The 16,658-nt window shown below is 44.3% G+C and overlaps 1 protein-coding gene across 16 annotated transcripts in view; it reads right to left on the bottom strand.

Moving 5' to 3' along the window:
* The window catches only part of nhsl1b (NHS-like 1b), a 112,238-nt gene that overhangs the window by 6,571 nt on the left and 89,009 nt on the right, over positions 1–16,658 (bottom strand). For 12 of the 16 annotated variants that reach the window (XR_005636888.1, XR_005636889.1, XR_005636890.1 and 9 more), the window contains exons 2-6: positions 14,645–14,797; positions 10,472–10,599; positions 8,034–8,226; positions 5,508–5,639; positions 267–3,650 (exon numbers count right to left, since the gene is read on the bottom strand). Coding sequence is in view for 13 of the 16 variants with exons in the window: in XM_039781579.1 (XP_039637513.1) it covers positions 267–3,650; positions 5,508–5,639; positions 8,034–8,226; positions 10,472–10,599; positions 14,645–14,797 (3,990 nt within the window). In the remaining 3 variants the exon portion in view is untranslated. Of the gene's footprint in view, positions 1–266; positions 3,651–5,507; positions 5,640–8,033; positions 8,227–10,471; positions 10,600–14,644; positions 14,798–15,652; positions 15,782–16,658 lie in introns of those variants that run through there. The other 4 variants (XM_039781569.1, XM_039781577.1, XM_039781582.1 and 1 more) reach the window with 2 other exon arrangements.

The following is a 16,658-nucleotide window of genomic DNA, read 5'->3' as shown; positions in this document are numbered from 1 at the left end:
CTTTAAGAGCTTGTGGTTTCAAGTTTGGATCCTTTGCTTCGGAGGGCAAAATGATTTTTTACGGCTGCCTGAGGAGCTGGCCGCACAGCCAGCAGGCAGCGGCATCACTACTAACCATACAGGATTATGGTAATGAGCTTAACTAATAAGTAAATGAAACTTTCGAGTGACACCATTTAAAAACTAGTGTTCTCTCTTCACATGTTCTGCATATGTGTAACTTTGATTTGATGATAAAAATATAAATCTATTTCAGTCAGACTCACCAGTGTCGTCCTCCTTGGAGCTGATGGATCCAGTCGTGCTACTTGTTCCATCTCCCTCCTCCTCCTCCTCCTCCTCCTCCTCCTCCTCTTCCTCCTCCTCTTCCGCCTCCTCTTCCTCTTCCTCTTCATGAGCCTCTCCATCGGTACACAGTCCATGGTCAAGACTTGACTGGCTAGCAGAAACAGAAATGTAGGACTCGTTCTGGGTGACTGTGGATGTTTCACTGCTCTCTGCTAGAAGCTCCAAGTTGTCTGAAGTTTCCTCGGCCTCCTGTTGCTCACTTTTACGCTCTTTCTCGTCTTTCTTTATTTGTCTTTGCGGCGCATCTACTTGGTCTTCTGTTTGTGACAGGCTGGTTGTATCCTCATGCTGCGATGGAACCTGGTCATTGATTGGTTGGGGGCTAAATGGTGGGAGAAAAGAGATTTTGGGTTTCTTGGAGACTACTGGGGGCTTCTGTTTGAAAGGAGAGCTTTGGGAGCTCTGTGGGGGCAATGAGTCCTGTCCTTCAACTTTTTCTTTTTCGTTTAAGAGAAAGTAACTCTGATTCTTGGCTTCTCCATTCATGACCGCACTGTCTGGCGTGTCATCTGTGATACTGCAGTCAAAAGACAACTCTTCTAAGAGCTTTGACACAGGTGAAGGTGAGCAGTAACATGAATCTTCTTCTGGGGAGCAGTTTGACAGGTGTATCACAGTGGGATGCTCTGTGGAGTGAGACTTCTCCAGGGCCAGAGGCTTTAGACCCTGAAGGAGGTCCACCCCTGTTTTCTGAGCTTTGGTGTGGTCTGAACTGCCATTAATTTCCTTCTCTGGCAGTTTAACAGAGCGGAGCTGAACACTCTGCAGTGCAAACGGGGTGATGAGGGGCTTAGGTGAATTTGTAGGGCTGGAAAGAGCTGGTTTCGGAGCATCTTTCACTGCCTTCACAAAGGATGGGGAGGAGGAAGGTGGGACAAAAGCAGGCAGCGGAGGAGGTGGAGGGGGCCCCATGGAGGGGACAGGAGGGGGAGGTGGAGGGGGAGGACTGAAGCTCCCATTGAAGGATGAACTGGGGTGGATTAGCATTTCAGGGGATGGAGGAGGAGGGAATTCTGGGGAGGAGGAGCAAGCAGGGGGTGGGCTCAGACTTGGACCCTGTGGAGTGGTTGGTAATGGGGGAGCTGGCGGAGGAGTGCCCGCACTGGAACATGGCGGTAGAGGGGGAGGGAAGGGTGGAGGTGCGCTGAGAGGGGTGGTGGGAGCTGAGGAGGAGGAGAGGGGCAAGGGTGGGGGTGGTGGAGGGGGAGGTCCGGAGCTTTTAAGTGAGTCTGAGGTGTTGGAGGAAAGGGAGGTGGAAGAGGAGGACAGGGATACAGAGGAGAGGAGAGATGACTTTCTCTCGGGCACTTTGGGCTTGGGCCGGCTGCCTGAGGGAGACATGGACCTGACAAATGAGGGCACTGGGGTTCCAGCTGTGGGGGTGTTGGACTGACTAGAGTAGCCGCTAGATGGGGAGGTCAGCCTATGCACCCTGTCTGGTGAGGAGGTGGACATTTTGGGCTTCACTGCCACCCCTGCCTCCTGACCTGGAGCTCCAGGGGCCTGACTGTTGTTGAGAAGCTCACCTCCATTTTGCAATTCTCCTGGGTGAGCCCCAGCCGACGTGTTATCGGTGGCATGAGCCGGTGGGGTCTGTGCCCTCTGGTCTCCATGGTTACGAGGGTAGTCCATGTAGTAGCCCCAGGAATCAGCATAGTCTGAGCGCAAGCTGCTGGTGTCACTGTGAGCAGGCGTCACGTGGCATAGCGAGTAAACGTTAGACACACCGCCACAGTTGGCGTTAGCTACTAGTGATGCTGCAGAGCTACCTGCGCTGATGCTACTCTGACTGCGTGGCCGTAGCACCCAAGGGTCATCGTAGTCGCTGCTCGGGCTATGAGAAGGTGAAGAAGGTGAAGCCACTTTTCCTTTCCCTCCTCTCAGCCCCATCTGTAGGCTCTGCTGCAAGCTGGCAATTAGAGTCTCATTAAGCATGGCTCTGTTTGGCTCATTAGCACCGCTGATGGCGCTAACGCCTCCAAGGGGCTTTTTCACAGAAGTCTTGCGTCTAAGAGAGTCTGTACGAGCTGGGGGCAGCGGAGGCTTTTTGGCCTTGCGGAGGGAGATGCTGCGGGACAGAGAGCGATCACTGTACAAGCTTCCAGAGTCTTCCTGATTGGCCATCTCACGGCACTCGTACATGCTGTGCCGGGTGGCCCGTCCAGGTGCTGCACCATGCCCGCTGCCATGGCTGCGAGAGCGCAGGCCTGAGTCCATGTGCATGGAGGTGTAGTATCCATCATTGTCTTGGGAATAGAGGGAGCTGGAGTCAGTAGTGGTCCTGGAGGAGAGGTCCAGGCTGCTATACAGCTGGTTTATAGGAGTGGAGCAGCTGGAGGTCAGAGTGCGCTGTGGAACCACCACGTTTTCTGGCGTGTCGTAGATCCACTGCTCCTCTGACAGACAGGATGGTGGCGTGGGGGCCAAGGTGCTGTGGCTGTGTATACTGCTGTCCGAGTGCCCTGACTCGCTAGCAGGTGCTGTGACTACCAGACCACCATCCTTTGGTGTATGAGTGGGGGTAGAAGTGGCCAAAGCTGGGCAGGTGGAGCTGTGGGTAAAGGCTGTTGGACTGGAGATCATGGGGTCAGTGCTGGTGGAGGAAGCCAGACTGAGCGGCCGAGCTGTGGGGTAAGCTGAGGCTGGGGAGTGGGAGAGCTGACCGGAGGTGTTGAGGGTAATGACCTCAGAGGAGCTTGACATGGTGGCATTAGGGATGAGTGAGGTGGAGTAGGCAGCATGTGGAGAGACCACACATGCTGGACCACCAGCCCAATCACTGGCCTGTGTCCCCCTCACCTCCTGAGACTTGGGCCTGGGCAGGGTGCCTGTCCTTGGGGCATGTCTCATGTGCACCACTGTATCGTCAACCTGAAACTTTCCAATTTGCCTTTGAGGTGTAGTTTGCTCCTCTGGCTTGATGGGGGTGCTGCTATAGATGGGGTCAGCACTGAGGGACACCCTAGCACCCTGTCGGGGCAGACTGTGAAAACGGGAAGGGTCTCTGTTAAACTGTGGCAGCATCAAGATCCCAGAGCTGTCACTACTCGAGACGGATATACTTCCTGTTGAGGAGGAAGCAGAAATGCCAGCCATTTGAGCAGCAATTCCCTGTCCTCTTTGAGCCCGGATTCTTCTCATGGACGGGGGTACAATCTTTACTTCTTCTGTCTGGCAGCCAGAGTCTCTGGTCTCTGAACGTCGGAGCATTGAGTTGACGCTCCCAACTCTGCCCAAGGTGGAGTACTGTCCCGGGATGAACATGGAATGCGGCCGTAGCTCTCCACCGTGTCCTTTTGCTGCTGTCAAAGGAAAAAATTAAATAAAATAAAGATGTAATTGAACAAAATATCTTGTTTTATCTTCTTGCACAACTACCCTTCTCTTTCCTCTCTATAACTTCTTCAGTCACAATGCCTTCTGCTCTTCTGGTTGGACTGTTAGATAAACTGTGCTCACATGGAAGCCAATTCATTTGATTAGCTGTAACCCTCTCATGCGTTAATAACTTCTGGTCTTCTTCATTAAGGAGGAAAGGGTATAAGGGAAGACAGAGAGACTCCTTCCTGTGCTTGTCCTTCTATTCTGGCTCTGGCTCTGTCCGATATATACAAATACAAATAATACCCTGGGGTATAATACCCAGGACAGGCAGCTGGTATGAGGCAGCCAACAAACAAACACATAAATGGACACAAACAGTGCTGACATGGTCATGCATTGTCATACAGGGCAGAACAAACAGAGTATGCAGATACATATAGAGACAAGGACGCACAGAAATGCAGATATCACAGACACACAGACACACACACACACACACACACACACTAAACATACCGGCTTGTAAAAAAACAATTTGAAGAATGACTTGTTAAACGGGAGATGATGTCTAGTTTGTCTCCCATCTGTGGTGCCTCTCCTGTTGATGCTCATATTCCAAAACATACACACACTCTTGCGTCCTTTCCCCTCTCTCTCCCCTGTCTCTCTCTCTCTCTAAACCACACATACACTCTCTTCCTCCTTTGCTAATAGCTGGACTGACAGCTTGGCTGCTGCTGCGATAGATTAAGCTGCAGGTCTACTTCGCAGGCAGCTCTTGTGCAAGGAGAGGGAGGGGATGAAGCACTGGGACAAATACCCCGGCCCAGTAATCATGACATTCAGAGGATGTCGTCAGCTGGTCACTAACCAGACTTTAAAGCTCCTTTCCTATCAGCCTTGGTGATCTTATCGCACAGAGAAATTACATTCTCCTTAAACGCTGCTGCCGTCCTACAGCTCAGAGACGTGTAAATAAACATCAGCCATGCGGTGCTGTCACCACAGCGTCAGCTTAGTAAGCTTAGTGCTCGCTTAACACCCAGCTCAGCTGAGTAACGAAGGGTAGGCGACATATGAAACTTCATATTTGTTATTTAGCCCCCATCCGTTTGGAGGTTTTAGCATCATATTTTCTGAAAATTACGAGGGTTGTGGGGCCTTTTTACTGTAGGTGTCCATGATCAAGGGACCATTGTCTCATAATCAGTACATGTTGGTAAGTAAGGCACACATAGGACATGCTAAGATTATCAATATGGCTCCAGGATTACGGCCCAGACACACAATTAACACACAAAATTTACAGAAAAGGGACTGCAGAAAGTTAAGATGAAAGATTATGGCACAATATGAATTTAAGAATGGCAAACCATGAACTTAACTTCTCCTATGTGACATCATTTTCCAACAGGCAAAGTCTAAAATGTGATTATATGAGTGCAAAAGTTTCTAGAGGAGGAAAAAGGGCAAAAATAAAACCACAAAACTACTTAAAATGATTTCATAATGGGTTTCTGGCTGTGGATACAGTTAAACAGGGTGGAGAAGAGCAAATGAGGACACTTGGTATAAAGAACTGAAAACAGGGAAAGACTGAACATCTGCAAGGCCTTGATCCAACACTGTGGACTTGCACATGTCATTTTCTCCCTCTCAATATGATTTACTCAGAGCAATACTGGTGGGGTGGGTTCATTCACCACTCAATGTATACAATTAATGGATAAAAGCATAAATCCATAGAGAGTATGGTTATAGGGAGGCATTTCCAGAGTGTTGGTACAGGTCTGTGGACAGTAGAGGGCAACATATTGCCCCACAGTGATCCATACCTAGCTCATGGTTGAAGTTGTCAGGCAGCCCTGATATTGTCTTTCTGCGTTTGACCTTCTTGGGCCGGCGGGACACGGTGTCAGTGTTAATGAGGGAGCGCCGGATGCTCGCCTGTCGGTCAAACACTGCCCCTGGTAGCCGGGAGGGCGAGAGCAAGGCAGGCAGACACACAGGCAAACAGCAGTTTGTTAGTTGGAAGGAACAACCTCAACAACATGCAAAGGTTTTTTGGTTGTTTTTTTCAAGTTGAACATGCAACATCAACAGGAAAAAAAAAACCTCAAGGGTCAGTTCAACCAAATTATGAAAAAACATTTCCCTTTAGTGGTATCTAGCCATGCAGATATTTTTGGTTTTATTTGGCTCTACTAAGAACTGTTCACAGTGAGATCTGCATTGGCATGTTTCTAGAAATACAAGTTGCTGTTGATTCTTTCAAGTAATTATTCAATACTGTGAGCGCCACAAATAACATCCTATTTACCTTTATTTATTGGGGTGGAGGCGCAAAGCTCAGAAGCAAACTAAACTAAGGCAAATACAAGCAAAGGTTTATGTGTTGCATTATACCATTAGAAGAGAAAATGTGTTTCAGTCATTTGGGTGAGCTGACCCTTTAACGTTCATCCACCAGCCAAAGTTTACCAGCTATTTTCACTTATTTACTTGTCAAGCTTAATCATTAAAACTTTAAAAAAATAATTACTGAGGCACTGGCCAATCAAATGTGGGCTGGCAAAGAAAACTTAACATTTTTTGGCTGATGGTTTGTGTTAATTTCCAACTCTGATTGTTAAGTCACTTAGAGATATGTGGAGTGCATGCTCTTATCACAAAACACACATGCACAGGACAGATATGAGGTGAAGCATGCACATACACACAGTCAGTCATTCATTCTTCTTCTTAATTTTCTCAATATCTTTCTCCCTCTCTGTCCAGCCTCCCTAAAGGAAGAGCAATATCTTACTAACTGCTCTTCTTCCTGCTATTTGGCTAGCTGGTGACAGCCTGCAGGCATTAGGGAAATAGAAATTGATATGAGGGCAGATAGTGTCTATCACATTCCCCCTCTCAAAGTGACAGAAATGTCCCTGATCTCTCTCTGTCTGCATGTCTGCGTGTGTGTGTGTGTGTGTGTGTGTTTGTTTCTCAGTAATTTAAAGCGACAGGAGACGAAGTCAATAATGATTTGTGTGGAGTGAAACCACATTAAGCACTCATTAGTGTCTGAAGGACGGCCCGGATCACAGTTATATTGGCCTTGACAACAGCAAAATTCAGATGTTGATGCTGAACTGACATTTTTGGAGTCTTTGTGCTGTTGTTCATCTGTTTTACACCTTGTAAAAAATATCTGGCTGGTGTGAGTTTATGTCTTATTAGTGAAAGATCAGATAAGCTACAGAGTAATATATTAATCACCAGAACTGTCAGAATGAGATGTTATATCTATGAGGAAGGTGTGTGTCTCGCGTGCGGCAGATAGCACTGAAAAATGTGACATGCTAACAGGGGAATAGCATCGACACGTTTTGCTGTGTTCATCTGTCAAACGCCCTGTGATCGGACATAAAGTCAGTAAAAGCCTTGACCCTTGGATACGATTTTCACACACAAACGCTCGCTCACACACGCATAGAGGAAGGTGAAGGTCAGTCTGCAGGAAGCTTGTTGGAAGAGAATAATATACACAGAGGTGCAGGAGGAGAGGCAGACATCCATGATTGACACGTACAGTTTTTTCCTCTGTGGGTGACTGGATACAGTAATACATTAGGCCCTATCCAGTTAGCCACAGAGGGTTGATTATAGGAACAGTCTGACATTTTTGCAGGTTTTGCACATTCCTTTTTTTTGCTGCCTTACTGAGAATTAGATGAAAAGACCATTTTTATTTGCCTCGCTAGCTGGCTTTTCATCTAGTGCCACCACCAGGTCAAAATTTGCTTTTGTGCAAAACTTTGACCTGCACAACTAATGACATTCCCATCAGCCTCAGCTGTATTTTGTGTTTAATTAGCAAATAATAGCATGCTTACACACTAACACGGTGAACATGTTAAACATGATACCTGTTAAAAGCTGCTAGTATGGCTGTAAACTCTTAGTCTTGAACATTTAAGGGAGGCTAGCTGTCTTCTCCTGCTTCCAGGCTTTATGCTAAGCTAGGCTAAGCATGACATGAAGCTATCTCTGTATTCAACTCACAGACGTGAATTCAATGTTGTTCAATCTCTCATTAAAACTGCAATCAAGCAAATTTCCAAAAATGTCAGAAAAATCCTTTATGATAAAGAAAGCCAAATGTATGATTGGTGGTAAGAGGTTAATGTTACAGAATAGACACCGAGGATGAATGAGACCAGATCAAACTCAAAGTAGATTAATCTTTCTACGTTGCTATCTAATATGGAACTAGAGTAACAGGAGATTTTCCACTACCAACACTGATGGGGATTGGTCGCTCGTGATTGGGAGATGGACAAAATAGTTGGATCATTGCGGTTGCCAAGAGGTCATACCTGTGACGTTGATGGGAACTATGTCTGTGGGCACGGCCTGGGCCGCCAGCCTCATCTTCTCCTCTGGGGTGGGGAGGGGTGTGCCTTTATTCCATACAACCTGTCCGTCAACTTCGTACCCCTCTCCTCCCTGCGGGGTCTGGGGCCTCAAGGAGAGCTGAGATTTGTCGTCCTCAGCTGATGAAGCTGTGGACTAGATGACAAAGAAGAATAATGGTTAACAAGACATTAAACATCAAGTGGAGCAAAGAGGGAGAAAAATAGATGATAGAGAGCAGACACAGGAGGAAAGGAAAGGTACAGGAGGAGAGAAATTATAGAAACAAAGAAACAAAAAGAAAAACAAAAAGATAATTGAGATAGAGGGGAGGAACTGAGTCGAATGCAAAGGGAAGATGAGAGAGATGAAACACAATGTGGAGTAATGAATCCCAATGGAGTCAACGATTTGTCATATGTCGAAACAAAGTGTTAAGATAATAGAAGAAAATGAAAGTGTGAATAGAATATTATAGAACAGAAAATAACTTAATTGTTCCAAACTATAACTGACAGACTGTACAGACTTTATTGACACACACAAACAGACTATAAAATATTACTATCACTGTGACCTTTAGAGGCTTGTGGTGCTGTAAACATGTTTCACGATCAATCAAACCCAAATGGAAACACAAACTCGCACGCACGCAAACATCTATCAGAGTAAACCGACAGAGCGGTTTTAAAGATGGCAGGATGAAAGCAAGAGAGCAACAGCGAGGACAAAGAGAGAGAATCACTCATGCATTTAACTGTTCACACACTAACGGCTCTCAATCCTAAAGTAGAATTTACTGCAGGGAAGCAACAGACAACGTTTTATTGCAGCATCCAGGCCTAAAATTTAGCTGTTAGTCTACAGAAAACCATCAGTTAATCAGTGTCCATTAGAGATTTTGAGATCTTTGTTTTGTAATCATGAATAAAGATCGGTTGGAGAGCACGGTGAACACAAATAATCCCAAATTGTTCGGTTTCTGGGTAAATTTCAGAGGCAAAATTATTCGTCCTTACTTTCACTGGATCAAGCCAAAAAGCCTGGCTGCATCTGCAACAGGTTGAGCTTTGCTACTATGGAAAAAAATCCTCAGTGTGATTTGGCTTGTCAGAGATGGAAAATTGTTGGAATAAAGTTGTCCAGAATCTCCCAAATACATACAGCACTCATTCCCTTTGTCCATTACACTTCATCCTGACAATCCTGAGTTAGACTGCCCAGAAACGGATGGCTATTAGTGCTTTCATACAAACCACACATGGATGGATGGATAAATGGGGGGAGGCAACAGAGGAGGCAGAAAAGGGGATGTTGTAAAGAAAGGATCTCAGCGATAGTTTGGTGGCAGGCACGTGTTTTTGGGCGTTTTTTTTTTTCCTCCGCCTCGAAAGACAAACAGCGGAAAGTAGAAAGACAGATAACGAGAGATGGGAGTCAACAGTTTTAGAAAGACAACAGCACGTTAGGAAGGTCAAGGGTCGGGGCCGGCATGGAACGAGCGGCCGACATCAAGGGGCTCGGGGGAGGGGGGAGAGACCCTGATAATAACAGTGAAAGACCCTCTGACCCTCTGAGGACCCCTCATATTACATTGTGTATGAGAAATAAAAATGGGAGTGGAGAGGAGGCATATCTGGCTGTCAAACCATTTACATTTCACTCCAATGGTCTGCCAGTAAAAAGAGCGATAAATCTTAGGTTTTGCCTCCGTTTTGTTTTCTATCGTTGTCTCTTTTCTTCTTCTTCTCTCTCTCCACCTACCACTCTCCTATGAAATTACAGTACTGTGACATTAGACAAACAACAGCCCCACCAAGGGTAGAGAGAAGACAACACAAGCTAGCAAGTGTTTATTCTCTCTATACATTTAGATCTGCCTAAAGAATCATAACGGAGAACTGAGATGCAATTAAAACTACTTCACTTTATCTTGATGCATGCTGACAGTCATAACAAAATGTAAGTGTTAGCTTAGGGCTCGTTCTCTATGTATCATCAATCCTAATAACTTACCACAAAAACTGGTGTCAACCAGAGAGAAAGACGTAATTACAAAATGAGCTAGACCTATGAGTACATGTTTTAGGTGACTTGCAGAGCTTTTCAGATTTAAAGCTGATAATTATTATTTACTTGGGGAAAATAAATTAGAAAGTAAAATAAGTAAGGGAGACCGAAAAGTAACAAAGGAAAACAGGCATTCTCATTTCTGACCACTAGATGGCAGACTGACACTGTTTAAATCACTGGAGGTGAGTTGCCATGCGCTGAATCGGCTGCAAAGCACTGCTGTGCACACACTAGCTGCAGTTGTATGTAATAAACGGTCAAATGTAGTGATTGCTACACCTGGACAGTTGTGTGCGTATCTGTGTGCAGTGTTTGTGCATATGTGTACCTTCTTATCATTTTCATCCTCCTCCTCATCCTGCAGGCTGCTGGTGGACTGTAAGGGGTCAGAAAAGGTGGGACCCTGAGAGTAGTACTGAGAGCTCCGAAAACCATCTTTCCTCAACTTGTCGCATTCTGCAGGACAGACAGAAATGTGGGGGGAGACGACATGTTACATAGACAAAACAGATTTCGATCTTTGTCTCAAACAGGATTTCGTTGAGCTTTTCATGTTGGGAACCTGCAGGCAGATACACATTATGATCACAAGTCTGTACTTGGACCACCTCACTACCTGAGAACAGAGCTTTTGTTGAGTGTGATACAGAAGAGTTTCTACAGGTCATATAGGACACACACACACACACACACACACACACACACACACACACACACACACACACACACACACACACACACACACACACACACACACACACACACACACACACACACACAGACATAGCTGTGTAACACTTATCAACTGTGTCTGTGTGTCAGTCCCTGTTGGATGCTGCTCACACCTCCTCAGTCACCACCTGCTGTGCCAGGGTTGTACTGTATGTGTGTGAATGTGCGTATGCCGATGTGTGATAAGAAGAGAGTTTATAAATTAATGTGTGTCTGTGTGTGTGTCTGTGTGTGTGGGTGTGTGTGTGTAACCAGAGGAGGGGGTATCAGTTGCAGGCTGTCACACACAGATGGCAGAACTGTCCCTCTCTCTCCTCCTTCCCCCTCTTTCTCCCTCTGCAAATGTCTACTAGTGCATCCTTTGTCTAGTCTTGTAATAGCTAATTATATTCACATAGTACCGGTACAACGAAACCACACAGCAAAGGGTTTTTTGTGTGGGTTAACAGATGCCTGTAACCTCAAGGATAAAGAAAGAATAAAGGGCTAACCTTACACCTGTTTATTTTAAATAACTTTAATACGATATTTAAACATGTCCGTCTCAACTACATTGGTAGCATATCAACTGACAAGCATGCATGAGTCTTTTATGTCTTTCTCTACATGTTATCCCTGATCCATACAAATGGAAAAACCTCCCTGGTCTTTTATCTTGCATCTTTTGGGAGTTATTCAGTGTGTGATGCACAATCAAAACCCCTTTTGCTGACTGACACACATGTACCAAAGCGCATGCACATCACTCCTAGCCTGGCACCTCAGAGATGCTGCTTTTGATCCCTTTTATGTACCATCTATCTCCATAGCTAATTACAGCCCATCTATGTAGAGAGAAACGCTGGTGCATGTGTAATACTGTCAGTTAATGGATCCTAATGGGGCTGGCAAAGGTAGCAACTGTAACGACAAGCTGATGTGGTAGCGGTCTGGAAGAAGGGATTTACAAAACATGATGATAATGAGGATGATGACGGGAAGCGGAGCCGTTACGATGATTGGTGGTGTGTGATTGGGGATGGTTTATAAAATAAATACGCCTTGATGAGCCGCTTGTTGGTAGGCAGAACTGAAGGGAAGGGACAAGAGAAGATAAGCAGAAAGAATAAAGTATAGAAAAAGTAGAATGATTTAAAGAGGGTGTATCTGTATCTGTATATATTTTAAAGTGGCAAGTAAATCAAATTAGCAATTAGTAATTGACCTAAAGCTGTCAAAAGAGAGTCCCTAAAGTGGCAGTATAATGTAACTGAGGGAAATGTCTGGTTCTTCAGCCGCTAAATGCTCCACTGTGTTCACCAGCTACTCGCTAACTGTGGTTGTCTGCTATTTGGTGCTGAACAGGAAGTGTCAAGTGGGTTTTTAGAGCTTTTAGCTGAAAACAGCTCTAGAAGAGCGGAGAGAGTAAACCAAAACAGTAAAGTTGAGGGCCGGACAGATAAACAATGAGTTGAAAGTTACCATAAAGCTCCTTAAAACCGAACAGCGCTGCAGATTCAGGTGACAATTCAGTCATCGCTGTGAATGACTCCTTATACATTGTCATGTGTTACTGTATGTTATTAAAAAAATAGCTTTAAAGTTAATTTAGTTAATTGTCAATGCTATGTAAAGCTGATCGTGATAATGAGATTATGGAGATAAACTGTCTTTGCTTTTCTGTCTGACCTTAGAGCAGGAGCTTGAAAGCAATATTCTTCTCATTAAAATCTATCCTTAATCTTTCATAAATAAACATTGTAAACAAACAAGTGTCCCTGGTTATAACTGGAAGACATCATTGACTACACTAATGCACATTTCTTGGGATAATATTGACAACAATCATACGACTGTTATGTACGACCCTGGTGTATTTCAACCTGTTGGCATGTTTTCTGTAATTTACCAGCTGCATGAAAAAGCCTCACTGCTAAACACAAGCTGAAACCCATGTGAGTGTGTTAAAGGACCAAAGAGTAGATGTACATTGTCGTCTGATTGGTTATTGATTATTTGGCTTTGCAGAGTAGAGAGCAGACTCGTGTAGCTTGCTGTGCCACGTTGGTGGCACTGGATTTAGTGACTGGTTACATGTGTATTAGAGGATGGGTTGACCCTGGTTTAACCTCCTGATATAACGTCTTATAAAATATCTTGTAAAAATACAGTTATTATTATTATTATGGAAGTTTAAAGAGATAGTAGTATAGATGTATTTGGCCAAGTCTAATTCCTTAAGGTGGGGCTGTAGTTAGGTATGTAACCTCCACTCTCAACCTCCTGTGAGTGGACTTAAGGAATTAAAGAGTTAAAACACACACAAAGACTCAAAGCGACAGCACATGTGCTTTTATTGGACACCTGTTGTCTTTCAGTTAGGACCCCTGGGGCTGGGTGGTGGTGACAGGATGATGGGACAGTGACAGGATGAGGGGGGGCTGACTTAATCCAACCTCCCAGGTGGTGTTTGTGTGTTTGCGTATCTAGCAACATCAATATTGCAGGAAGTAATATGCATATATATATGTGTGTGTGTGTGTGTGTAAAAACAGGTGACTAATGCTTTACACACCGTAAGCATCAGGTTACAACCGGCTTCTTCCTTTATCAGTCTCTTTTTTTATCTGCTGGCACACTAGGCCACCTGTGCATGTAAACAACAAGCCTTTACTCTAACACATCCACCCATGTATGCACACATACACACCCATATACACGCTTCGTGTAAGCCTTTTCTCACACTTGCCTCTCAATCCGTTATCTGAGAAATCAGTGGAAAACACAACTTCCCCAGGAACTCTCTGTAAAACAGGTGCCAGCATTTACTGGTGTTCTGTTCTGGGAACGTTGTGAGAATATTACAAATTTGTCACTCAGCTGTGATTTGACTCCCTGTGTTTGTTTGACTACAACGCTGTGTCTGTTTTTCTCTAAGTGTACTGGACAAACAGGACAAAGAGGATCTCACACTGTGGTGTTGTTGGCTAAACTTTGGACTGAACACAGCTGATCGCTTCCTTGACGACCTAACAATGAAGAATGGGGTTACATCCAGCAACATTCCCACTAGTGAGATTTGTCAGTGTGTATGTTTTGATTGATTTGGCTGATATGGATGTAACTGATTTACTGAAGATAGATATGGGTATCACCTAGAAACTTATCTGAACTATAATTCCACACAAACGTTAAAATTAGTTAGTTGAACGTCAGGAAATTAACGTGCAACAGGTTAATAATCGAATAATGGTATTTGTCACTTTTCAAGGAAAAATTCTCAAATGTGAAGATTTTTCTGTTTTATACGATTGTAATAAATTAACAATTGTATAAAACAGAAAAAAAATCTATTTGAGTTTTGGACTGTTGGTTGGACAAAACTGGACACATGTCAAATTACTGCCTTGTGTTTTCATTTTCATGATTGAATTGTCCCAGCCCTGGACTCCCTGAGCAAACCTGAGAATTATCATATTACCTCACCAACAACCAAAATATGATTTAGATTCCAAAAACATGAAAACGTATTACTGTTACTTAAAGGTTGTTTTGTTTTATATGTGTCTTGTGAAATTGTCGAAGTGCACAAGTGGCTAATAATTAAAGTGTGGATGGCTGTGGATGTTAAGTTTCCCTTCATATGTTAATATTTATCTTCTTTTATTTTTTTATTTTTTTTTATGTGAACCTGAAACAATACAGTACAGTAATCACCTTCTCTACATGAGTCGCAAATGATTGTATCGTGTTGCATCCCGTCAAACTCTCTAATTTGAATGATCCTTACCTCGCAGGGCGGTCTTGAGGTTGACTTTGGCCTGGCGGTGGAGGTCTTCTACGCAGGGCGGCCTGCTGCCTGGCAGGAAGACGTTCTCCTGCTGGTGCCACGGCGCTGTGTAATGAACCGTCCACTTGCTCTCCTCATCCAGGTTAGACACCGCTGCAGAGACACACAAAGCAGTTATAGAATTTAGTTAGACTTGAGGTAAATTTCCAATGTTACTAACGCTAATGGATCTCCTGAACGATCTTTTAATACTTCAGAAAGTTGCCAAGGTTAAAAAAACAAAAGATAATCCAGCCACAGTTTTTTTTTAGACGAGCTCACATATTCTCAAACCTTAAGAAACAGTATATCATGGACTAGAAAATGTACACGTAGTACTGGCTACTGGAGGGATTTCTTTATATTTGGTGGTGAAAAGGAAGGGGAAGTGGATTGAGGTGCCTTGCATCAAGGTGTCAGTCTCCACACCAACAACATGACACGTATCTGAGACGTCACACAGTAGGCCACATAAGTCAGAGGGGGAGGAGGGGTGAATTTGGAGGGAAACACTAACAAGATGGTATCCAGCTCAAACAGCCTACTAAAAACTTAGAAATTATAAAAGCTAACTTTTACTCTGAGAAACAATAAGGCAAAATGACAACACTGCACACACAAAGCACCTAGCAGCACTCATTCAATGGGCTTAACATCAAGCTGGATAAACACACTGCTGGCTATCCGGCAATCTTTTTCATCGCAAGGCAGGAAAAAGAAACCTTTTTCCTTGTTTTTTTGTAATTTTCTAGAACACTCTTCTCAGACTGACATCATTAAAGAAATCTTAACAGGACAATATGGACTTTTCACTTGCTACTGGTGGTGGCGTGTAATAGTGATGATCCAGAAAGTGAAGCTTATTCCCATGCTGCATTTGTAAGGTACTAAATACAAGTGTCAGCAAAACGACTGAGGTAAATATCAGTATCAACAAACACACACACACTTTCCAGAAAGTAGGCTTACCAAGTGAGCGAATCCAAGCCAAAGTTGGTGATCGTGGATGTAGGACTATCTCCATTTAGACTGCTATCGTTTGCCCCTGTACTGACTTCTTACCATCACAACATGTCCATCTGACTAGGACTGTGAGGGAGATGTTGGAGGAACAAGGAAGAAGGGGACGGTCATGAAAAGGGGTGGGGAGTGTGTGGACTGTTTCAGTGCTTCTTAACAGGTGCTAATGAGACATAGTAGGATGCATAGTGTGTGTGTGTGTGTGTGTGTGTGTGTGTGTGTGTGTGTGTGTGTGTGTGTGTGTGTGTCCGAGGTAGAAGTATAGGGCGGGGTGCCTATAAATGCAAATTGGTCGTTGGTGGAAGTGTCAAACAGTTTGTAACTGCTTTGATATACAGATAATGTCTGATAGGCTTCAACACTGACCATCTTCTGTTCTGTGTGTGAGCAATGAGTACAGCAAAGTTGAACATAGTTCTATGGATGGATTTATAAGGGACAGTCCAGTGTGCCAAGTCCTGCTGCTGCTGCTGACTAATGGCACCTTAACGTGCCTACAGCTCGATGAGGAATAGGCAGCCGTTAACTGCTTCTTAAGCAAAGGAGACGGGTCATTGTGTTTATTCATGTTCCCACTCACTGTTACCAAACACTTTTTTTTTTCCATTCACTTTCTCTACCTGTGTCGTTGGTTGTTACACATGCTGTATTGCAGCGTGTCTGCACTGGTCAGAATAATCAATCAAATAGATCATTAGGCAATATTCCTCTGACTACAAGTCCGGAATGGAGAGGCGCATGAAACACACAGTTACCACAAAACCCACTAGCACACAGTACAATGTAAGTGAAATTGAAAAGTGAAGGTTAGAAAAGCTATGTGAATAACAGTACATCCTTAATTCAGCTCGCCTGGCTAAATAAAGGTTTTACATAATCCATTTCTTATGAAACCCATTTCTAATATTTTTTGTCTCCCACACACACTGAGCACAGGTAGCCCTCCCCCACCCTT

The sequence above is a fragment of the Perca fluviatilis genome, chromosome 18, assembly GCF_010015445.1.
Source record: "Perca fluviatilis chromosome 18, GENO_Pfluv_1.0, whole genome shotgun sequence".
In the NCBI taxonomy this organism is placed as follows: domain Eukaryota; kingdom Metazoa; phylum Chordata; class Actinopteri; order Perciformes; family Percidae; genus Perca; species Perca fluviatilis.
The sequence above is the reverse complement of the archived record's forward strand: the minus strand, read 5'-3'. Positions and strand labels throughout refer to the sequence as shown.